The 25,323-nt window shown below is 44.2% G+C and overlaps 1 protein-coding gene across 1 annotated transcript in view; it reads right to left on the reverse strand.

Moving 5' to 3' along the window:
* The window catches only part of LOC117743631 (ankyrin-3-like), a 116,441-nt gene that overhangs the window by 4,869 nt on the left and 86,249 nt on the right, over window positions 1–25,323 (reverse strand). Inside the window, 20 exon segments of the mRNA XM_034551274.1 lie at window positions 104–187; window positions 913–1,075; window positions 1,247–2,639; window positions 4,960–5,103; window positions 5,506–5,637; window positions 5,870–5,944; window positions 6,848–14,095; window positions 15,377–15,458; window positions 17,367–17,393; window positions 17,915–18,037; window positions 18,383–18,508; window positions 18,635–18,863; window positions 19,779–19,875; window positions 20,228–20,435; window positions 20,672–20,883; window positions 21,234–21,388; window positions 21,612–21,836; window positions 22,745–22,777; window positions 23,534–23,643; window positions 24,351–24,495. Of these exon segments, the coding sequence (XP_034407165.1) occupies window positions 104–187; window positions 913–1,075; window positions 1,247–2,639; window positions 4,960–5,103; window positions 5,506–5,637; window positions 5,870–5,944; window positions 6,848–14,095; window positions 15,377–15,458; window positions 17,367–17,393; window positions 17,915–18,037; window positions 18,383–18,508; window positions 18,635–18,863; window positions 19,779–19,875; window positions 20,228–20,435; window positions 20,672–20,883; window positions 21,234–21,388; window positions 21,612–21,836; window positions 22,745–22,777; window positions 23,534–23,643; window positions 24,351–24,495 (11,011 nt within the window).

The following is a 25,323-nucleotide window of genomic DNA, read 5'->3' on the forward strand; positions in this document are numbered from 1 at the left end:
CGTGCAAGAAGGATGTCAACAAAAGGAAGAAAAAACCTGATGGAGTCTGCTCCCTGTGATGAGCTGAATGAGAAATGGATTAGTTATAGAAGTTATACATTACTTTTCTACTGACGAGGTTACCATCGTGGTCCATATAGTGTTCCTCGGTCACAGACTCGCCTGGGATATTCTTTGCTTGTTCTCCCTGCAAGCATTTGTGGTTAGCATCATTAAAAGCTCAGAAAGGGCTGATTCAAATGTGATAAAACAATCCTTCACCATCACCACACCGAAACATCACCTCAAGAGAGAGTCGCCACGTCAGAAAGAGGCTGAGCGCGACGTCAGATGTCAACCAGCCAATGTGAACAACATGAGCTGTGACATGTTGCATAGTCATGTACACAAACACGATTCTCACAGCATCTATAAACTATCAGTACACCAAGCAATACCACTACAATGCACACCAGACTGAGCGCTCCCAACCAAACCAAACCAAAGCTCAGCACGTCTTCTCTTCGAGGCTTTCGAAGGTACCTTTAAAATGAGACGTCGTCTGAAGATTCTGGTGGTTACAGTCTGTTCTTCCTCTGAACCGGAATCTACACTAAACAGCTGTCCAGGAAGGTTTTATAAGGCCATTACACAAACACATGGAGGGAGTCAGGAGGAGAAAGCAGCAGGAAAATGTGTTAGTTGAGACATTTTTGTTGATCTCCTTTATGTACTTCAACTCCACGGTTGGCTGAATAAAAAAAAAAGAATAGAAACCTCGACTAAAACATTGACATTTATGTTTTTTCAGTGAAGATTATACCATAGGTTTAGACGTGTCTCCTGCAATAACAACATATAGTTCTTTCGTAGCTACAGATAATTATGTTCTACGCTGTTATCAGGTGTTTTTAATTGGTCAATTCTCATTACCTGGACTTTTTTCTCCGACACAAGTGCTCCCTCTTCCTTTCTGCCATTCGATGATTCCGACGAGCGGTCCTGAGGTGAGTGCTTTGAGTTGTTGCCGTTCTGTCGGGACCTCCCTGATTCGGCCCGAGACGAGGAAGTGACGGAGTCACTGGAGTTCTCTTGGCTGTTGGCGAAGAAGCACAGTCAGGATTGTAGCGGGATAGTATGAAATATTTCATTCACATATAGCTCACACTGAGTGAAATATTGTCTGAAAAGATTTCTGTAAGAAAAAGCAGTAGATTTCAAATTTAGGTTGACAACACTTTTGCCGATAGTTGTATAATACTTTTACCTTTCCCGCCTGTCGAGCAGGTCTGAGCTGACACTGCGGCCCGGCGTCGGTGGTTCCACAATGACGCTGGATGATTCACTGTGCCAACCTGAAAGTGAACACACTTCTTTTTCTGCTTGTTCAAACTGATCAAGAGCCTCCTGAACACTGGCCTCGGTCATCTCTCTGTTCTCCTCTTTCTCCTCCGAGCCTTCTTCTTTCTCCACCTCCTCCAACAGAGATGCCTCATGTGTTTCTCTGTTTCCCTCCTCTTCTTCCTCATTGGATTCAGACTCACTGGGCTGACGTTCCCCGAGTGCCTCAACCCAGGCCTGAGGGGAGGCCGGAGCAACGGTTTGTTCCTCGGCTGTCTGGTCCCCTTCAGTTGTCCCACAAATATCCCTTTCTCTGCCACACAACCCATCTTCATCTTTAAACTGCAGTTGTTCATCTGTGTCATCCTGGTAGACCCTTTCCCCATTGTCCCCATCAACGTTTTGAACCTCAGCTGTTTCATTTATACCCTCTTTGACAGCCTCTGCCTCTATTGAGGTACAACCTTTTTCCACCTCATGTCCAGTTTCTATGAGATTTTGCTGCTCCCCCACCTCCGAGGCTGTCCCCTTGTTCCCATGACTTATCACATCTCTGTCTTCCTCTGCAAACCCCTCCTTCTGTTCCTTCAAAATATTATTCTCCAGTCTAGACCTATCTTTTGTTATCATCTCACATTTTCTTTCCACATTTTTAATCAAGTCCTGTTCTACCCACTTTTCCACAAATCCATTTCCCTCCGCTAACTCTGCTGCAACCATCTTAACAACCTTCTCTATGTCCACTGTCACTTCCCTTTCACTTCCTTTAAAACATAAATCCTCCTGTATTACATCAGGGGAACCCATCTGCACTCCTCCATCTCTCATTTGTGGTCTGTCGGGCGATGAAGGGCTTATTGAGGATACTGATGAGAGTGAAGGGGAAGATGTGGAGTAAGCCATATCGATGTCTAACTCACACATCGCAGGGAGGGAGTGTGCTTTGGGCTTGTGGCTGAACTCCATTTCTTGACAAGACCTGTCCTCCTCCTCGCTCAAAAGCAGCTGGTCGTTCAGAGCGATGTGGGGCTTCATGACCTTGGGAGGAACAGGATTAGGGAGTACAAAAACTGGGGCAGACAGGGCCAGTTCACAGGGTCTGGGGGGGCTCCTAGGGGGGCTGTCTGACTCTATCTCTGGGCTCCAGGGCAGGGGCTGAGGCTCGGAGCCAGCCAGCAAAGGGGTGTCTGGTTCTGGGTAATGGTGGTGGTGGTGGGCAAGGGAAGGGTTGGGGGTGACGGGGAGTTCGGGCTCCAAGAAGTTGGGGTCAGAGTGCAGTGTGGCGGGGGACTGCAGCTCCGCTAGAATGCTCTGATAATCTGTAGGTGACAGGATGATAAATGTAGAGACATACACACACCTAAGCATACCACAAAGGAAACATAACTCCCAAAAAACACACACTCTCTGACACAAACACTGTATGAAGTGGACGATGGCACAGAGGCGGAAGTGTAAAGCATGTATCCAGACAACCACTAGCTGAGATGGTGATGTGTCACAAGCTATGGCAGTATGACAAACTATTATCAAACATACCAAGTCAAATGCAAGAAATATATACAATACATTTTGATGTATACGTTTGAAAATGCAAATATTTAAATTCTTAACAAAAAATAAATAAATTGTAATCATAAAAGCAATCAATAGTTGATTTTCAGTTATGGTGGGGTGGGACACATTAGTGACGCAAGGCCATATTAATCATATAGTGATTGAATGTGATGAGTGTAAGATATTAATATTTGCCAGGGTGTTCTGTTACATGTTCACATGACAGTTGACAGATGAGATATGTGAGAAGGAAGCGGGGAGAAAAAGGAACAAAATAAAGGAAAGAGCACGCTAAATCAATATTTCCATTGTTGAAGGGTCAATGGGGGTTTGAGGTGGGGAGATGGATGGTTCAAAACTAAACTGGCAAGCAGGACAGGGAGACAGGGAGCGGAGAGGAGGGGAGGAAGGAGGGGGGCTTGGACAACATGACCCAGAGGCAGAGACGGGAGGGAAAGTAGAAATGGAGAGAGGGGAGACAGGGCGAGAGGAGGAGGCCAGCTGGGTCACGAGAGACTCTTTTCTTGGAGACACAGTGACAGAAGATGAGGCCATGACTGAGGGTGAGGAGGAGATGGGAGGAACAGGTGTGATAAGGGGTTCAGATGGTTTAGGGGCAATAGAAGAGGGTACGAGGGTGAGGATGGCAGGTATGGTTGCTGTTATAGAGGATGCAGTCGTATGACAGGACGGGTCCGAGGTAGATCCAGATAATGTGAGAGAGGAGGGATTCGGTTCAGCTAGTAAAAGGTTTGGAGTCGGCGTGGTGAGTGAGGGGGAGGTTGGGACAGACGTGGGAGAGCACAGAACTGAAGAAGGAATGGGTGAGTCAGCAGCGGGTGAGGGAGGTAAAGGTGACGTGATGAGGGGTATTGGGGAGGACCGGCGGGGCGAGAAAGGGAAGGCAGGGGACTGACATGGGGCAGCAGGGGGGCACTGAGGGATGAGGCGTGGGTGACGAGGGGAGATGACGTTGGCACGTGGTAGTTTGAATAGTGCCGGAGGTGCCAAGTCTTTGAGGGAAATGGAGGACTCGTAACTCGGGGAGCGGCGTAGGGGAAAAGGGCGGCAGTGAAGTGCTGCAATGGGTGTAAGGGGAGTGGGTGGGAGGGTTGGTAGGAGGGTTGGGGTCGGCAATGGACAGGCGAGGCTGGGTGTCTGCAGGATGAAGGCAGCTTGAGTGCTTCTGGGGGTTAAAGGGATAATCATGCAAACTATAGGGAAAGGAATAAGGCAAGGTGTATGCAGACAACGTAAAAAGAGACAAAAAGTGAATAGGAGGATGAGGGAAGAAGAAAACATAAAAGATTGTTTAATGTGAAACATGCTTGGACAAGAAGGCAATGGATGATGTAATTCAAGGGTGTGTGGAGGAAGAGGCAAATAAAAGATGGATAAGGACAGGGCAACACATGACTCTTAATTGGTTAAGAGCTGTAATGTGCTGTTATCAGCAGTAGATGCTGCTGTGAGGAGGCGACGGGAGGCAGGAGATAGAGGAAGAGGAGGCAGTCTGGAGAGATTCTCTCATCTATCCAAGGAAGGCTCAGAGGAACTGGAGGAGAACTAGGAGAACTAAACTAAACCAACAGAGAAAAGTAAACTCTACAGGGTTATATAATGTCTAAGAAGTAATTGAAAAAAAAAACATTTAAAGCATGCACTTTTTAATAGTGGATATTGGTCATTTGTGACAACTGGAAACACAATTGTGATTTGTAGAGGAGCATTTGCCCTGAGCAAGACCTGATGCGGATTAATTCAACAGAAGCCAATTCAAAATCAGTGTTAAAGTGCTATTAAAAGTATGGCTAGAATTTAATGAATGGAAGAGCAAGAAATTCTAATTTAAAGTAGAATAGCATAATCATTTGTATGGCAAGTAAACTGTAAAGCATGGAAATCAGGAATGCATTTGGGGAACATTAGGAACCAGTTGTCCAAACAAAATCCCAAACTGACTATTAATCAGTCTGTCTAGAGATTTAAACCAGGACTATAACTATGTCATCCATGCATTGGCACAACAAAAAAAGTTAGCAGGGAGAGGTAAGAGGTCAGCTAGACGGAGCTAAACTTTACCATCAGCCTGATCCCGGAAAACAGCGTTATCATCGGCAAAACATCTCGTGCCTGAAATGTTACCATAGTCAAATATTGGGCCCTCCAGTAAAGTCACAATATCCATCCGATTGACTTTGGTCAGCACTGAAGTTAAGGCATCCGCTGCAGAAAAAAAAAGAAGAAAAATAATGTATCGAGTCACCTGAAAAAAAAATGAAACAAGGTTTGAAGTTATGGTCTTCGGTAATTATGGTCTTCGGCCAATGTAGCAATACGCCTGTTCCTAAATGTAAGCATCTTGCCTGGGTTGATGCTTAAGGATGTCTGTTTGAGAGATGAAAATACAGACAGAAAGAGAGTATAGACAGAAAGACCAATGGTGAAGTTGACTAAGATGGTCTACACAGACACTTGTGGAAAACAAACCTTTGTTTTAGTGAACTAGCATGAGAAGTTTGTCTTCTCAAGGTGATTCACTTGTTAGCCATAAATCAAGGGAAGAAAGACTCCGGAGAGCAAGAAATAGGTACAGAAACGTTTTTCAGACATAAAAAACAGTCTTACTTGTGGCGTTTTTTCCTTCCCGACTGACCCATTTCTTAAGTAACATGAAGCTCTGGGCTGTCAGAGAGTTGGGGTTCTCAAGCCTGACGTGGTTGATCTCATCCACTGTGAAGTTCATCTCCCGAGCCAACTCTGTGATGAGACAAAGACAGCAACGCAGAAATATTTAAACTTGAATGTACTTTTGACTTATATTCCAAACACACAGCAGAGGGTAGCTTAGATAGCCAACATATATTCTTTTTAAGTGACTCTGTTAGCCTGAAGATGGCAGTAATTAACAGGGTTTGAGACCAAAAGAAAGAAAGTTAGGTCGAGGCAGATTAAGCGAGAGAAAAAAGGTGCAATGCAGAATGTTTGTCACCTGTCCAACTGAGTCCCAGGTGATCTGCAACGATAGCCATTCGCAAGTCTGTTCGTTCACAAGGACTCTGTGGACCTGAGAAGATAGAGGAAAATTACTCATCAATACGATTCACATTCTTCTCTCCCTATACACTTATGTTAGAGAGAAATAAACACGTACATAATGTTCCTTTTCTGGCCACTTGTTCATCAGAATTAAAAATATGAATTAAGGTTATGTTCAAAATAATTATATTACAATGGTTAGCATATTAGTTTTATATAGCTGTAATATAGGTTACATTATTTCCCGAGGATGGCAAGAAAAGGATATTTCACACTAGAAACATTATGGGCAACTTAAATATGTTCATAGAGTAAGTGGTGCTCTGTGACTGTTTGTGGTATGTATCCTCTAAGCAGGCAGTTACTGTCATGAGAATCACACAAAACAAAGCATAACATGACTCTCAACAACAGACTCAATGCTCTACAAATCTAGGGTGGAAAGATCTATGTTAGAATCTAAAATGTCAACATGCGAAGACGCTTTTGTGTGTTATTTTCCAACACTAGTCAGCTTAAATGACAATTGATAGCATGAGAAATTCTGTAAGAACAAACTACAACAATAACTTGGTAGCCACCTCGCACAGACAGACAGACAGACAGACAGACCAGGGAGTCAAAAAAGGACTGGTTGTGCCAGTGGACCAGTCATTACTACTGGCATGCTCAATCTACGATACGGAGGTTTAAAAGGGTTGAAAGAGGGGAACAGAGAAAAGAGAATCTTGCAACAAAAACAATACAGTACACAGTACATCAATGACAAAAAATAAATTTAAATGACAGCTACTGATCTGAAGAGAATATGTAAACACGCCACAGGCATTCCAGTCAATCCATTAAACGATCACAACGATGTCATGCAACTAAAAGTGAAATATATAAATATATAGATGTATTTTAAACATAGTGTGAAAGTTTTACAAACTAGGCTTGATCTCCGCGATGGGAGGCGTTCGAGACCCTGTGAGTCCCTGACTGCCCTCCTTCCCACCAGTCCGCCTACTCCTCCTGCTCCTCTCACTGCCGGAGGCCCTGTCCGTCGTCGCCACCTTTGCCCTTACGGACGCGGCCCCGGCCTCAGCCCTCGAACCTCTACCAGACCTGGATGAGCGGGAGGGCTGGGAGGGCTGGGAAGGCTGGGAGGCGTCCGACAGAGAGGTGCTCCGGGAGGTGCTGTCTTCCTCCGACTGCTCTGTCTGCGTCTTTTTCTCCTCGTCTGACAGGCGGTCCACCAACTTTAGCGTCTCCCCGCTAATGCCTTTAAAGTATTCGATCGTGCGCTTACAAACCTCACTAGGGTTCTCCTGTCTGTCCTTTCTACACGCTCCCTCAACTTTTACATTGCTGACCTGATGTCTATCCTTCAATGGTAGCCTTGTGGGCAACTGTATGGCGGCTCTCCCTTTGTCCAATGCCCTCGTTGGCTGTGCGGTAACCCGAACGGAAACAAGTGAATTAGCTGCGCCAGCAGGGCTGCTCTTTTTAACATCCTTGATGGGTATTCTAGACCTGGGTTCTACTTTGGCTATGGCTGGCTCTCGTCTCTTCCTGACCTCAACCTTCACTGCTTGTTTGGGCTTCTGTTTGCCTATGGCTGTTCCCTGCGTGTGAAATGACCAACCGGATGCTTTTACTGGAAGCCTCGACTTGGGCTGCTTCACTTCACTTTCTTTGACGGTTTCACTTCTCTGCTCCTGCACTTCACTGCTGTTGTGTACTTCCACTCTCTCTTCTACATCCCTACAGCACAGTGTTTCTATCCTGCTAGCTTTTTGAAGAGTGGGCTCAGAGGAGGACTGCAAATTAAACACCACGCTACCACATTGAATGTAGTTGGCCTGAACACTGGAGGACTCAAGGTTATTGTTGTTGTTGCAGTTTTCAGAAGGGAACTCTCTTCTCTCTAACTCGGCATCAGTGTGTCTGCTAGACTGGCTCTCTGTACACTGGCCCTCTATACTGATGTATTCCGGCACCATCTGACCCTCTGACATCTCAGCTTTACAATCGGTGAGATCCCCTGAGTCTTTTTTCACAGTTATAGAGGCAGCTATGCCCATTTTAATAGGAGTGCGTAATTTGGGATCAACCTTAGAGGCTGTGATTGTGCATGAGGAGGCGGTCTCAGCTATGGCTTCACAGGTGGGGGCATCAGTACCGGTATAGCCAGCGTCACTGCCAGGCTGTGCAGTGCTGCATTTTGCTGTTGTTGTTGCTGGTGTTGCTGGTGTTGTGCTGCTGTCTGTGGTAGTATCTATAACCTTCACCATCCCATCTACTGTGGCCCTCTCCCCTGACTGAGAGGAAATTACCCCCAGGATCTTGCCCCCTCTCCCCTTTTCCCCTGTTTTAGGGTCAGAGGAATGCTCACCAATCTGGAAAAACTGAAGCCTCTCTTCAACAAAGTCCCGCTTGCTCATGTCAATAGCACCACTGCGGGTCATCTCAAACATCTTCCCTTCGTGGAAAGGGAAGGGGTTAGGCTCACTAGTCGGTGTGCTCTCATCAGTCGGGGTTCGAGCAGGGGTTGTGTCAGGTGTTGTAGCCTGTGATTGGTCCTCCACCGATAAACCAAAGGGCTTGGGGTCCTCATCTTTTGCTTTGGACTCAAAAACCCCATCATCATCACCCCCTTTAGTGGACCAGGGGTCAAAGTCCAGGCCTTTGGTGGTAACAGTTTTGAAGGTTGAATTCAGCTCCTCTTCAAGTTGGTAGCCAAAGTAGTTTTCTGCCAAGCTTTGCCTTTCTGGATGTCTTCCTTCAAGGGTATAATCCTTCTCATCTCCACTGGCTGAGGATGTGTTGGTTTTAGTCTTTACATTATCCCCCCCTTCTTCACATTTCTCTTCCTCTATCACTTCAAGCTTGGACTGACTAAATGAGCGGTCGGTTGTTTTCCCATCATTGGATAGACTACATATTTTAGGGTCCTCGCTCAATCCGTCATCCTCATCCTGAAGATCATACCCATCTAAAGAGTCAATTTCAGTAGCATCTGTGTCATGGGAGAACTCAGCAGTGGTTGCTATGGAGCAGTCAGTGATTGACTGGTCATTGCCATTTTGATCAGAGTCTGCATCATCTTCATTTTCGACACCGTTGATCTCAGACTCATTCATTTCGTTTTTGTCTGATTTTTTGGGATGTTTCTCTCCCTCTTCTTTCATTTTGAAAGTGTACTTTTTGACAGGGATGGGATGGAAGACTGACTCATCATCACTGGAGTCGCTGTTATCAGCTCCAGGGGGAATAGGGGATGGAGGCTGGACCCTGATGATAGGCTCGGCTAAGAGGTGCCTATCATGCTCCTCTTGGAGGTTCACCTCTATCATCTCTGTCTCCGCCTCAGAAGAAGCACAAGAGCCCCTTTTCTCAGGTTCAGACTGCTCTGCCTCTAAAGGAGGAGGAGGTGGGAACTCAATGTAAGCCACTCTTTTACCCCTTGACCTTTGTCTCTCTGTTTCCTGTTTTCTGCTGTGATTTTCTGAGGAAGCTGGCTTTGATTTTTCCTTTGAGGGCCCCTTATAGATGAAGGTCTTCCCTTCTTCCTCCTCAGACTCCTCTGCGATAGGGCTTGGCATGCCAGGCATGAAGCCTATCACAGAGTCTGGTGTTCTTGAAGCCAGACTCACGTCCTCTGAGCTGGGGGTCTCAGGGGTAACATAACTTTTCCCAGAGCTGTCCATTAAAGTCACTTGTTGTAGAGTGTCATCTTCTGGACTTCCTTGAGGAGATGGAGACTGCTTTTGCTTGACAGTGTAAAATGCACCCCTAGTCTCATGCACTGTCCTACTCTCATGGCTAACTATCTTTTTGTACGTTCCCAGCTGCCCCGAAGCCGTTTCCTTTTCATACTGCTTTCCTACTTGGATGCTAACATACACAGGTAAGGGTTTAATATCTTTGAAGCCCTCTGTGACAACTACAGGAATTAATTCATCCAAATACTCTACTTGGTCACTATCAACACCATTACACACAACATTCGACAGGCTACCATCTGATGAGTCTGTGGATTTTCCTAGGGATGATCCACGAGTAGACTTGTTGGATTCAGAGCTACTGTGTAACTGATTTCTAGCTAAAGTAGGTATATGAGACCCTGTCCTCTCATGGGGTTCAACAGAGGCATCTAATTTTAAAGTGGTGGATTTGTGATTTTCTGAGAAATTAGATGGCTTTCTTATAGGAATTTGTGATTCCGAGTTTTTTTTTAGACTATCATTGCTATTTGGACTTTCTCGGACAACACATTCTGTGTAGATTATTTTCTTGGTGGTTTCTTGAATTTGTGAATCACTATTATTGCCATCTTTTATAGAATCAGGGATTAAAGACTGAGATAATTTGGGAGATTGGGGTTTATAAGTCCCGTAGTCTTGGCTCTCCCATGTTTTGAATGACTTGTTCTCTTCCTGATCTTTTCCACTTGTCTCATGCTTGGGTGAGAACTTGTTTGACTCACTATCTAGACGTCTTCTCTGGTTTCCCGGACTGTCTGGTGCTTTTGGAATGTTTGGACCAGCGAACACCTGATACACAGGCAGCTTACTTTCCTGGAGTTTCCTGATCGGAGGATTTGAATTTTGGCCACCCTGAGGACTCCAATCTTGCCTTTGAGCCTCTTGTTCAAACTTTAGCCTCACTGCACTGACTTTGGAGGAAGACATTTGAAAAGGTTTAGGGCTTTCACCAGTGCTCGCCTGTGATTTAGTATCTCCTTGTTTTCTTGGGTCTGATTCGCTGTACTGCAGCAATACCCTTCTCTCTGGACTGCTGGGCAAACTGGCACATTTCCTGTCACTGGAGCTGAACCTATCTCTAAGCCTTTCTCTACTCCACTCTTCCCCACTACCTCCATTCCTATAAGATGCCCTTTCTGGACTGCTGTGTGTAGAACTGGGCCCAGATCGTGATTCTCTGAAGTCTGGTCTTCGAGATTTCTTTTCGGGAGACGAGAGCTCATCATTGAGCTGTTCTGTTTTATCACGAAAGAATTGAGATACCTCACTGAGTTTTTCCTCTGCCTCCTTTACAGTCCTGTCCACTCTGTCCTCATACATAAGCTGTTCTCTCTCCTTACTCTGGGTGTCATCTGACACACGCATCCAAACTGATTGTTTTGGGCTACCAGGCTCAGACGAATACTGCAAAAGTGTCAGTTTGTCAAAGTTATCATCGACATTGGCCACTCTTCCAGATTTGTCAAACACATTTCTCGACGACCTAAAGACATACTCTGTCCTTGGTCCAATCGATCTACCCTCACTGTTACTGCTTCTGTCTGGTGAGTGGAAGCGAGACCGATCCCTCAGATATTCCTCTGTGTCAGAATGAGACTGGTCAAATTTCTCAGAGAGTAGCATTTTCTCTGCAAAATTATAAGATTCTCCCCTAAGCTCTGATGCTTCATCCTCATTGTACTCCACAGATTGCTGGCTAAGTAGCTTCAGTGTGTTGTAAGAGTCATCTGCCATGAGCTGGGCTGAACTAGGGCGACTGTCTTCCTCTTGTGACATGGGTGTGTTCACTCTGGGGGAGTCAAGGTACACTGGAAGTGATTCCTCTGGCTCCTCTTCTTCCGGTCTATTCCCTGGGTAGTAATACATTTCCTTCTCTGCATGGTTTTTTGTCTCTCTGATGATGACCTCTGTTGGTTCTGTTTTATTGCCTTTTTCAATGTGAACCTCAATTATTCTTTCAACCTTAGGTTTGGAGTTGATGTCCTCGAGGACTCTTTGTGATGTTTCCTCGTTGCCGGACTTGTGTTCAAACAGTCCAGCCAGCTCTCTAGAAGGGTCTTTGCCTGACTGAAAAGCCTTCATTATATCATGCACAGACATGGTTTCCTCACACCGCTCCGATGCTGCTTCTTTGCCATGTGGTTTGTGGTACACCATCCTGGTGGTGGTAGTGATGTGAGTCTCCTCCTTCACCCTCATCCCTTTTCCCATTGGATCATCATCAGGGCTGACCTTTATTGAATAGCATTTATTCTGATCTGGAATTAATGTAGCTTGATGCCCTTTAGAATCTGAATCAATATATCTGACAAGATGTGCATCCTCCATTCCAGGTTGTTTGTTATCCTCTGGGGGCTCATAGCTCCTGATGACATGAACAACCTCAGTCCTAGTTTCAGTGATTACTGGGGGAACTGGGATATCCTGAAAAAGGGCCTTGGGGCCCATGCCCTCAGCACTCTGAGGAGCAGAAGGTGTCCTTTCACTCCGGGTCTCAAAGCCACTGTCTGAGAGGGGGCTTTTATCCTGTTCATGTGAGATATCATCAGGGGAGTCTAGCACAGTGTCTGCACCAAAAAGCGCATCTGCTACTTTACTCATCTCTCTGTCTGAAGCTGATGAGCGCATGTTTGTTGGGGGCATTTTGAGCTTGTGCTCCTGAACTGCTATGGTGGGTTTAAGGACACGTTTCTGCTTCTCTTTGCCCTCTCCTTCTCTCTTTCCCTCATCTGCTTTATGTTTTGTGTCATGCATTTTGGAGAAAGAGCTGCTCCCAACATCATTGGCCAGGTAGTCAACCACTTTGGAGAGATTGAAATCTCTATCTGGTATTGTTTTTGATTTTGCTTGAGGAACCACAGACTCATATCTTGGTGGATAGCTCCAGTTGCTTGGTGGTTGTTCAACTTGTACTTTTGAGAAGTGTATGTCATCCAAAGAACCTCTTGAAACCCTACCATCCTTCACAGAGTCTTTGGTAAGGATTTCGCTCACTTTTACCAAATCTTGTTTTACTTTCTCCACAATTCTATATGGCTCCTCGTCCTCTATCCTAGCCTCTTTTGAAGAATCAGACTGAAATCCTTTATTGGCTGTGGAATTCGGGTCTGTCTGCAAAATGGCTGACATTCGTATCAAGTCCTCTTTCATTTCGGCTACATCTTTCAGAATCTCTTGGCTCGATGAAAGTGGCGATGTGGCATTTGATTTGATGCCAGCAGAAAAAAGAGGGGCTTTGATTGGGGAGAGAGTTCTGGCAAAGGAAGACTGCATCTGAGCATTCACCTCAACGGGCACCGTCTTCCTCGGGGACAGAAGGGCAGCAGCTGACTTTGACACCTCGGGTAACTTCTTAAACTGGGGCTCAGGCAGCACATTAATAACAGAGTACACAGGAACAGTCATTGTACTGGATGTTACAGTAGTGGTGGTGTTAGGAGGGGATCTCAGAGAGGCGTAAAGGGAATTAGAAGCTGATGACCTAATGGACTGATATGAGGAGGATGGTGAAGAGGACAATGACTTCAAGGTGCCATAGCCCGCAGAACAAGAATTGAATGTTTTTTCAACCTCATCAAAGGCAGCATTGACACTTGTAGTCGCAGCGTTGGTGGTTGCTTGTATTCTCTCTTGAAGACTGTTTGCGAGAAGCGATGTTGGAGATGAGGAGCGGTACTGTGTAGGTGACACAGTTCCATTGATCAGAGCTGCAGCACTTGGTGGAGTGTTGGATTTAAGTGGTGACGAAAGTGAGGAGAACAGGATTCTTGCAGGGCCAGTGACATCTGAGGCAAAGGAACGCACAGAGGAGAGACCAGGGACGGTTTTTATGGGTGAGGAGGAAGATCCTGTGCCACAAGAGCCCCCCATTACGGTCTTGTATGGCAGGGGTGAACTGAACATACTCAGGGAAGATTTGGGAGAGGTTGGAGGGGTCATGCTCATCAATGTTCTCTCAAGAAGAGGGCTTCCTCCTCCAGAGACAGTTATCGGGGAGGTCCTAGCTGACAATGCTGCCAGTCCTTTCATGGATATCGTATCTGGGGCGCTTCTACCTGGCGAGGCCAGGGGACTGGGGCTGACCTGTACTGGGTACTGGGATTGCTGGACTACAGTTTTTATAGGAGAGGAGATGGTTCTGTAAGATCGGATGGGAGAGGCCATGTCACTAACTGACTTTACGGAAGAGGCAGGTGATCCCGGGATGTTGGTCTTGATGGGGGAGGCAGAGTTGATGGACCAGACAGACTTTAATGGAGAGGCAGAGGGCGTGTTGGATGACGAACTGGAGAGGGAGCCAAACCCAGACTTGGCTTGGCCAGGGACGGCGACAGGAACAGGCGACCACGCCTGATAAGATCTCGTTGAAAAGACAGGTTTGTGAGGGTAGCTAGAAGGCTGTGTTCTCGGCGAGCTTCGATCAGTTGTTTCTTCAACAATAATTTAAATAAAAAGCAATAAAAAAAGTAAACATAAAATGTAACATAAAATAATATAAAAAAATTAATTAAAATAATAAAAAATAAAAACCAGAAAGAGAAATTTTAGTCAGTCAGAAACAGCATATTCACAGTAGCAAGTCAAAGTTGTACACAGGAATTGTAAGAAAGCATCCTAGTTAAAAACCCTGGATGATATGGCAAATGATGGTCTAAAATCATTGACTAGTGACAAGATACATCCGATAAAGAACAGAGCATGTATTGGAACAAAATGCTTGACATGTGGAAGACTTCACAAAAAATGACATGATAACCAAAAATCACAATTCCATTGACTTTTGATGTGCTTAATCTATGTGCCTACTTGCAAGAGTGCCTTTTACTGTACATGTTTGATTGACATGTGTTCATTTGGTTCATTTTCAATGCCAGAGATGACCCCACAAGTGTATACCATTAATAAAAAAAAAATCACTTTACTTTTTTTGGTCATGACTTAAAATAAAATATGAGGTTGCACTTTACACAAATGTTACAGTAAATCAGCCATTCATGCCTGTCCAGCAATTCAAGTCATATTTGAATTCTTTTTTCAGTTCAGTCAACGTTTCTTAGTCTTTCTTTAAGAAAAGACTTGGATGGACAAGGCTAGAATGATAATACAAAACACAGACACTACCTAATAAATAGTAAAACCTCTGTGTTATAGTATGCATTATAAAAACTGCCCTGACAAATGCTGCTTTAGCAGTCTAAATGAAGGGAACTCAAGTGAATGTAAAGTGCAACCTGTTACCACATTAATATACACAGCCGCACACAATCATAAAGCCAATAAGAGTGAAATGGCCATTAACAAAATGAGAACAATTCAAAAGAATATTTTTATTCAACATGAATCAAAACATATTTGTTGAAATGATAATGATAACAGACAGACTGATTCCCAGTGTTTCCACAAATGTGAAATAACAGAACAATTGAAACGGGGAGACTTTGTGTCAACATGGAGTGGGTAAGCAAAGCGTAACACACAGTAAACCATGCAAATGTTTGATGAACGGACAGATGTTAAAAGAGTATGAGTCAGGTGAATAAAATAAATGATTGATGAACAAGTTGTGAGGTAGATCTCTTTCTAAACTATGGCTATATGAAATAAAATATGTACACTGTATAGAGGGACCTTTAGACACTAAAGCTAATGAAAATCACATTAACATCTGAAATCAATAAAAAATGTGATGCAAGTAAAAATGGGAAACTCACTCGCTGCTGGGTCGGTCAAATAGCTGTAGCGCTTACGCAAAGCTAAGGAGGCAAAGGTATGACGTCGTTCTGGCTTTTCGGTCTGAAACAAACAAAAAAGAACAAAAGATGCTTTAACATAAAAAATATGGTGAAATGTGATTCTGATCTCTGAGAATTAGGTCTAAATATTTATGTTAATTAGTCAACTTAGATATCTCAGTACACGAAAACTGTTCTATTTTTAGTGAATCAGCACATGCTGATTGTACTGGCACAAGGAGACACTGCAGGTGGACCATAGTGCCTCCTCTGGAGAGTAATACATCTCTTCACTCACTGCATTTCTCAATGTCATAGCTTAAGACAAAATGTGCTTGTCGGTAAGGCCCACGCCATTAAGTGCTCAGCATGGGCAAAATCCAGCTTCCAGTTAGTTACGGTGTGTAAAACGAATGTTCACCTATTATGAAAATGCACTTCTCAGATCATCAAATATTGTAACACGGTACACCTTCCTAAAATTTCACTAATAGTAATAATTGTTTTATTTCAATATTAAGACAGTGATAGGAAGTTTATATTGGACAATTCTGCATTACGTAATTTACAGTAACCTTCAATGCCAGTGCAGTTGATCTTTCATCTGGCCCTCTCACAATCAATGTTGCGTTGAAACTATGACTTTTTACAAATCTTAACATTATTTATTGGAAAGAAATATGTCAAACTCAGAACAAGACTGAAATGAGGCATCTCTTCAACCTCAGCTCCTATAATAAGTCTATAATAAACTGTGTAGCCACAATATAGACACTCAGACCCTGAATGATAATAATGCAGATTGAAATGTGGTTCAATCTAGAGTCATGGCTTCAAAAGTGTAGTTCTTTCCTATTTTTCACCAGATTTAACCATTTTCTCATGTTTTCCCTTCTGCTGTATCATATAACACTGCAGTGTTTGATGCCATTTATCAAAATCAATGTTGTTGCTGATCCTTGACATATCCCTAGCACTTATTATACAGAAAATTATTAAATTCTTATGGGGTTTATTTCTCAGTATTACTCAAAAAACAGTGGCATTATGTAAACAAACTGAAATATAAAGGGTTACAATTCTGAAAAGTAATCCATATGTGGTTGTTATAATCAGGACTAATGTTAGTTAAAGATTGAACTCAGTGAAAGTGGAAAACAATATTAATATATAACTTCATGGCAGTCAACAAGGACATCTCTGTCCTCTAAGGACTGCATAGCCACTTTTTAAAAGGGATCTACAAGAGTTAACATATTGTTTTTGTTGTTGATAAAAAAGGTTAAATAACCTTCTGAATGTCCAATATCAACATTCTGTCCTGCGGGTGAGTCAATATATTTATGTAGAAGTAATATATATTACATGTGGTAATAATAACTATAATGTAAGTATTCAAACATAAAAACAGCCTCATCTCCCTTTGGTTGAAGTCACCTATACATGTTTTGACATGCAGCTGAGAGTTAGTTTTCTCTGTCGCAAACAAGCCAAGGACAAGGGTGAAGAAGGGAAACCCCCAAAACAACAAAACAACGACTAAGACTAAATGATAAGAGTCCGGGTTTCATCTGAAGCTGACAAAAGGTACCGTAGTCCTGTGTGAAACCTCCTATGAGTTAATAGTACGAATGGAGACATGGTGATTTCCTGTTGGACATGTATGGAAAGGAGGATAGAGATGGAAAACAAGCTGAGGTGTGGCACAGCAAATTGGCTCCACTCCACACAAATAAATCCTTGCTGGTTAAAACAACTGCCATTCCACTCATGCACTACATGGGGTCACTTCAGAAATCACGTAGCTGTGTACAAAAAACATGCAGTCCGAAGCATCTTCTACACCAAGGTACTCTACAGGGACCAAATATCTGTGACACGCATATTTACTACAGCATCTGCAGTAAAGCCAACAGAAAGGACGACAAAGAAGAAGCAGTTCCATGTGATGATGAAGAATCTGTTTTACCTCATCATCAGGATCAGACTCCATATCCTGTGGTATTCCAAGATGCATTGCAGGAGAGGAGAGAGATGACACAATGGAGAGCAGGGACGTTATAATGAGCGGGGAGGTGGAAATGAAATTCAGGGAATGAAAATGGAGCAGCAAAAACAACAAAAGGCATCAGAAAATATCTATGGGATTAATATAAAATAAACAGCAAAATAACAAAAGCAGAAGCAAAATAAGTTCAGTTTCTTGTGATCAATCGATACCACAACAAACAAACAAATGAGAAGAGTCATCTTTTTTTGCATAATGTGCCCACAGTGAGCCAGGCAATAGAACAAAGCACGATGTGCATGTGCGGCTGCATGTGTACGTTGTGGGGTCTTATGACTGGCACAGGCTTTAACACTAATAAAAAAGACACAAGCAGCAGGCAGTCATTTCTAGACCAATGGCTCCTCTTGATGTCAGGACAACATCGCTTTCTGTATTTCAATTTCATTTACATGTAGATGATATGATATGGCCTGGAAGGATGAGCTATTCAAACATGGTGACCCTACCTTCTTGTGGGTTGGCAGTGTGATATTCAAATTGCATATGGCAGTCTGTGGAAGACCTTTAATGGATTTTGGCTCTCTCAGGAAGGAGAGGCGGCCACATGGCTCCTGGCCCATATCTCTGATCTGCAGAGGACATCAAAAAGGATTTCATCATAAATTGACCAGATTTTTTTTCCACCCCAACCTACTGAACATTACATCATTTGGAAATGGTCTCGCAGCATTTAGATTTAAGCAGCATGTATTCCATTTCTCATTTATAGCCTTCCATGTAAAAGACTTGGACCACAATTTAGTGAGTATTTAGCTCTGAACATTTACTGCAAAAGAAAATCATTATTTCGGTCATCATAAAGGTCGGCTGATCGGACATAATTTAATCTGTAAAGGCACATTTACAAAGGACATCAGAGAGAAAAGCAGTAAGCTAGCAGAGAGAGAGGAATATGGGAGGGATACATGTTATACCTTCACGTTGAAAGGAAGCCTGTTTTCCTTGAAGGAGAAGAAGTTAAAAACCAGCTGTTGCCCACTTTTGGTGAGAGGGGACAGGTTGCCATAGCAATCCACGTGGATGGGCTTGCCCTCGAGAACCTAGAGAAGTTTACAGACCATCATGCAGTTGATGGAATTGATACATTGCATTAAAAAAACAAACATGTAATGATTTGTTTCTCATCTGTCGATTTGTTTGTCATCCACATGAACACACGACCCCACCTCGATATCTTTGCTCCGGGCCACTTCCTCAAAGTTTTCCTGCTGCTCGAGGGTCTTGTCCACTTTGTCGTCTGTCATGCAGAAGCAGCGCAGTCGAGCCTCAATGGCGTCGTTCATCTTGGCGAACACCACAAACTTGGCCAGGTACGGCACGCAGATCAGCTCCCGGTATAACTGAGACGCTAGACTCACCGTCTCAGGAATCTGGTGACAGTCTGCGAGCCAGAACCTGTGGAGGAAAGATCGGAGGAGATAAGAGGAGCGGTTACTATAAACAAGAAGTTCAGTTGCTGAGGCCAATTTAGAGGAAAGCCTCAACGATGAATAGGTAACGTGACTGCGTAAGTAAGTGTAACCGTGTTAGCATGCAGGGCCACAGAGAAAGGTTATTTAACTTTACTAATAAAACAGTGAAGAGAGCATCGGGGGGACAAAAAACTCAAAATGAAGTAACTTCATTAATTTAATTAATAGGTCAAAGTAGCCAATAACATGAAGAGTCACACAAGTGGGGAACTTGCTCTCCTTATGTCTGTAGTGAACTAGAAGATCAGGAATAAATGACATGCTATAACTGCTGCCCAGAGCTGAGTTTTTGTCTTGTGGCATATTTTGGGACAACTTTTCTTTGCTTCCCGGTGTGGCACTATGATCTTCTGGCAGCGATTTAAAAGTTGAAAAAAGTGGTAGGCCGAAGGCTGCAACTAATTATTAATTTCATTATTGACTAATCTATCAATCATTTTCTCGATGAATCATTTGGTGTATTAAAACTTCAGAAAACAGTGACCCGTTAAACCTGGAGTTATTTGTGTCTGTTTTGCTTGAAAAATGACTTCATTATCAAAATAGTGGCAGATTCATTTTTCTTTTAGACGCCTAATCGTCGTATCTCTAGATCACCAACAGGACCAACATGTACTCTACAAGAAAAGTAAGAAAAGCAAGACCTCACTTCATGACATATTTACGAGTCCTTTATTTATCCAAATGGTAAAAGTATATATTTTATATATTTCAAGAACTACAATTAAGTGTTAATTACTCAGCTTCAGAAATTTTGTTGTAATATTTTTTATAGTGATCAAATACATGGGAAACTTAAAAAAAAAATATAGCAGTGTATGTCCAGCATGAGTCTCACCTGGCCGACACATTCGTGGTGAAGGAGACGCAATCGGTGACAAAGGACAGCGGTGTGGTCCCTGTGATGTCCTCCCACTGGGCCGGGGACGTCCCTCCTGCATGAAACAAGCGCCTAAAGATGAGCTCACTGCCTTTCCAACCTGAGCTTTTGTAAGTATGCATCCTTTTATCTTCTTAGCTCTTCATCTTCCCTCTGTCGATCGGTGGCTTTTGACATCAAAAGTCAGCCTGATGTGCCCACTGCTATTCAAGTCACAGTGACTCTTAGTTAATAACCCTGTTTCATGGATGTCCAACTATGGCTGGTGTCACTAAACACATTTATTAGCATCTCAGGATACAATGAGTGTCAACGTATTTGTATTAAATAACTTAATGCTAGAAGCATTTTGGTTAGAGGCACTGCTGCAGTGTTGTCGTGCTCTAGTTATCTTCAGGTCCACTTGCCTGTGATGCTGCAGAGCAGACGCAGGCAGGGTGCAGCGTCGCCCCGGTGGCCGCTGGGATGGCCTTCTGCCGATCGTGGCGGGACAGGGATCGTCATCGTGATCGGCTTGTGGAACTTCCTCCTCCTTGGCTCAACGGTGACTATGGGGCTGAAGGTGGCTCTGTTGCCAAGGACCGCCCTCGCCATGTCATCTGGCACAGGCTGGGCCTAAACAGAAACACAGGAAGACGAGAGGAAAAAGTGTGTTGGCGAACTGTTTGGTCAAACTTTCCCTGAACTTTCTATGAAATAGAAGCGCCCAGACAGGTGAGGCGGAATCAAATATTCAACCACAAATAGGTCAGGCATATAAATAAATAATAGCGTCAGTGGACAGTATTTGGGAGGAAAAGGCTGAGTCATGAAACAGTTGCTAGATGCAGATCTAATGAGTCCTGCCGTACCTGGAGGCCAACACGGATCCTCTTGGTGAGCGCCCCCTGTGGGAACGAGGCCTGGACCATGGGCACGGTGCTGCTGGACAGCAGCCCTCCGTCAGGACCCATGTGGTTAGACTCCTGCTTGATCCGCGACACCACGGCAAAATACTGAGGGAAATCGCTGGTGACGATGCGGCAAATGCGCTTCTTCTCCAATTCGGCAGGACTGTCCAACTCTGTGACAGAAAATGTCACCCGCATGAATGTGATTTTAGGCCACATTTAATGGCTGCCATCTCTTTCCTAAAAAACACACTAAATACTAGTCTGACTTTATAAATAGATCTTAATGTTAGGTACTATTTGTATTTAGGTATGTCATTTTGGTCAGTGTCACTACAAAACAGGACAATAAATAGGCTAAACAGAGTGAAAGTTAGCTTTTCTAGGTCACCAGCTGACATATAGCCCTGGGTTATGTAGTGTAGGTGTTCCTAAGTGGTTCAGTTCACCTTCATCACAGAACTGTCTTTGTACAAACTGTCGTTGATAAATGTTAACGCACACAGAATAACCTTTCCTTTACCTTCATCCATTCCTGTAAGCAGCTCAAAGAGGTCTTGGGGTCTGGCGTCAGACTGGTGCTCCTTCCACGTGTCACCATTGTCACTCCTCAACACAATCAGCTCCCTCTCTTTCCCCCGCATGGACCCAAAATGAGGGATCTCCACAATCACCGGACTGAGAGAGAAAATAGAACATGATAAAACTTTAATAAGTAAAAGAAACCCCACACTTTAGGGCAGTTTTGAGGTTTTAATGATATTTCTAGTTAATTAGCTGCACTGGCAATCTATAACCATTTCATGAGTCTAATTTGATATCAGGAAATATCTCAGATTTTTCCCCTGGCCTGCTCAAGACTCATCAACAAAAGGAAAAATGTAAATCCCAAGCGTCCTACCCGAGAAACTGAGCACCAGCTGGTCCGACCTCTACCAGCCGGCTGACCAGCCCCTCTCCCTCCACCATGGGCGGGGGGTAGGCCAGCTTGTGCCTTTTGGCCAGACGACAGGTGATGCGTGTGGGCGCCGTGCACTTCCGAGGAGGGATGATGATGCGCATGCCATTGTGGCGGCTGCCTCTCATGGAGCCGCCACGGGCATCAACCATGAAGCTGACCAGGAACCTGCGAGGTGTAAAAAGAGCAACGTTAGAGGAGGAAAAGACACAGAAAGATAGAAGGAAGCTTTACCACGGACACAAAGTGAGGAGGCCGATTCCCATGCTGTGATCACCGTACACCCAAACAAAGTAAGGAAAAGAGAGGAAATAACTCAAATAGAGAAAAAGCAAGAAATAGAACGATAGGAAGGAGAAAAAATAAGATGCTTTGGGTTCTGAAAGTTGGCAGTTCTCACCTTCACGTGCCTCAATTTATAACATTAAACACATCTTGAAACTAAACAGGGTGCTAATGACGTTGCAGAATGTTTAGTTTCCACTCCTGAGGCTGAAGGTGAGACAGTTGCCACATTTTAGTTCCTCTAAAGCAGCGTTTGGTGAACAAATATTAAAACACCTGCACAGATGTTTCACCAAGATTTTTGATTTGATTACTTTGTGATGTGTCTTCAAATAATGAGCAGGTTTTGGCATTCCCATATAACCATTGACACAAGTAAAGAGGGTGGAAGATGGAGTAGGATGTATTCTTTATGAGCAGCCCTTAAGCCTAAAGCCAAACGTGACGGTTCTGTTCACTACCAGTGTTATGTTATGTATATTCTACACTGTATGCTGAAAATAGCAAAATACATGTAAAGTTTTGAGGAAGATGTATTTCCAATGTGCGCTGTGAGAGGAAGAGAGATGGCACATCGATGAAAAGACTCCCAAACACGTTGACTACACACTTCTAATATCGAGGCAATGCAAATGAAACACCAGACCACACGGATGAGACGAGCACAGAGCGGAGGAGAGAAGGCCCGAGAGGGGAAGAGAGAGTGTCGAGGTGAGAGGGAGACAGAGGTGGAGGAGTGAGAGTGGCGTCACTGCAGCATCGTGGGTGAGAGCAGCGAACTCAGTCATCACCTGGAGTCATACTGAGGGAGCGGGGAGGAGAGGCTGCAAAATAAACACAATGGAGGCAATGCAGGAGGCAAACCCCCAGGACCTAGTTTTAGTATCACGGTTTCACAATCACTGTTGGGATCTGTCGTAACAACTGAAGATGAAGTGGAGATTAAAAACTGCAGCGGTGGAGAATCAAGAGAGAACACAATACACACTGAGAACCAAATTACCATGAACAAAACAATAAATACATAGACAGACGAACAGACACGGCCCAATAATGAGTCAAACAAAACTGGACATGACAGATCCCAGTATTTCCTTTCGGAGCAAATGGTGCATTAAGTTCTGTACAAAGACAGCAACATTCATCCAGAGCGGCATTTTACGATGTCATATATTCAAAGTATGTGAATGAGAGCAAAATCGTATCCAAATGAAACACACGAGTCACTGTGACATGAGCGCACACAGACTCTGTTCTTTGTTCCTGCGATGACAGAAATAGATGTCAGTGAACGAGAGGGTGACACCTGGACCATGTCTTTAGACTTGTGGTATGACATGAACGCTTTCAGAGGATAGACTGTGTCTTTTGTTGCTGTAATGTGACGTGTACAATAGCAGCACTGCAGAAGGCCCACGGCCCTGCATCATGTCTGCATCAGTGCTGCAGGTTTTCGCTAAATATTGACTCTTGCGATAGTTATGCGAATGTGCATGCTGTGTATGCGTCAGCTTTTGAATGTAGCGTATGTGTGTGCAGTCTGGTAAACAGATCGGATGAGACGGTGCAGCTGGTCTTACCCGGAGTGAATGGGACTGGACACAGTGTTGTGGCTGTGGTCCATGGTGTCCGGAGTCCAGCTGTAGCGCCGCAGACACTCAGAGCTGTAGTCTCCGGTCACAGCCAGGTGCTGGGAGAAGAGGATCCAAAGACAGAAAGGGGGGAGGAGACGAGGAAGAAGAGATAAGACAAGAGGAGGAGGAGGGTTAGGAGTGGCAGATAGATATGAGGTGAAAACAGAGGAAGAAGGGGAAAAAAGGACAGACATAAAAACAATTGTAAATGGAGGGAAAGGCTATTTGACCCTGTGTGTATTTTCAGTTTGATATACGATACCAATGTAATGGGAAGCTCTTGGGAAGTCCCAAACATTTGCTTATGTAAGTGCATATTTTGGCCATGTATAGTTAGAGATCTTGGGTAATGATGTCATTGAACTTGTTGGTTATATCACTAATATTGTTTATGATAAATCTTTCTGTTTTTGCTCCTGACAATCAAAAGACAGGCGAGACGAGCGCTGCAGAGCACTGCGTTTTTTCCATGAGGAAGCAGAGAGGGGCCTTCCAAAGCCCTGAGGTCCACATAAACTCTTCGTCAAGGTGCGATACACTCTCCCTCAGCACTTTGGCAAAAGAAAGCAGGGCGTCAACGCTGCTTCTGTTGTGACCTTTGTGCAAGACGAGTAAAGCTACGCTGATTTGAATCCACCCAGCGTGTTTGTTCCCACCAGGCCACTGACAGAAAGACCGCCGGGGTATTTGAAGAAGACGAGACATTAAAGCTTGAAAAAAAAAAACAAGACAGCTGAGGATTCAAAGGAAGGAAAACGTGAACATCTACAGAGAGAAGGAGGAAAGGGCAAGAAATTGATCTTACCGTGTCCTTCGTGGGCGCCAGAATCTCTTCGATCATCATACTGTCCCGTGCAAAGGAGCTCCGGTTTAGTGTGTTGGACCTATCCGAACTGAAGGAGCGGAGGCTACATGTTACCACGCAACCCGGCGCCGTAGGCAACAACAAGGGACGGGCAGGGGAACACAACATAAAACAAAAAGCAAGGAATCCATTACTACATGCAACCTCCAGGGAACCAGCTTTTCTTTTTTCTTTTAGTTACTGGACGGAGAGAGTCCAAAAGTTAGAAGTGGATAATAGAGGGAGAGAGAGAGAGGCTGTGGAGCCCGCAGTTTGACCAAGATAAGAAACTGCAGCAGGTTGTTCAGAGATGGAAATGTGAGCGAGGTCACTTTGTTTGCATTGAGAGATAGAGGGGAAGAGGAAGAGACCGAAGGAAAACACAGACGGCTGTTCAGAGGTGTGGTTGGTGTGCGTCATGAACACAGATCTCGCAAAGTGTGTCTAAATGATGACATTCGACAGATTTGGGCAGAGTACGTGTGTGCAGCTCGCCGACACGTTTCTTGCACTGACAGTAAAAAAGAAACTAGGGCGGCTCAAAACGGTTAAATCTGACTCGAGCTCAAAGACTGACTGCTTTATTCTAAGATTAGCAGCTGACCTAGACCTGTTTCTGAACAGCACAAACACAAAAGGGAAGCTGGTCTTTTCTATCTGTCCTGCTGCAGTCTGCTTCATGGCTGTGTGTGCGGTGACGTGTGCTCAATGCGGTGCTGTAGACTCCTTTCAGGTTTTTTTGTGTTCTTTGCTTTTTTTTTTTTTTTTTTTGCTACAGGATCAGAGAAAGAAGAGCCGACGCACAATAAGGACACAGACATTTACAGTCCGCGTACTTGTCTGGGCATACAAACAACGTATATGATGAGAGTGTTTTTGTATGCGTTTGTGC

This window comes from Cyclopterus lumpus, chromosome 15 (assembly GCF_009769545.1).
Source record: "Cyclopterus lumpus isolate fCycLum1 chromosome 15, fCycLum1.pri, whole genome shotgun sequence".
NCBI lineage: Eukaryota > Metazoa > Chordata > Actinopteri > Perciformes > Cyclopteridae > Cyclopterus > Cyclopterus lumpus.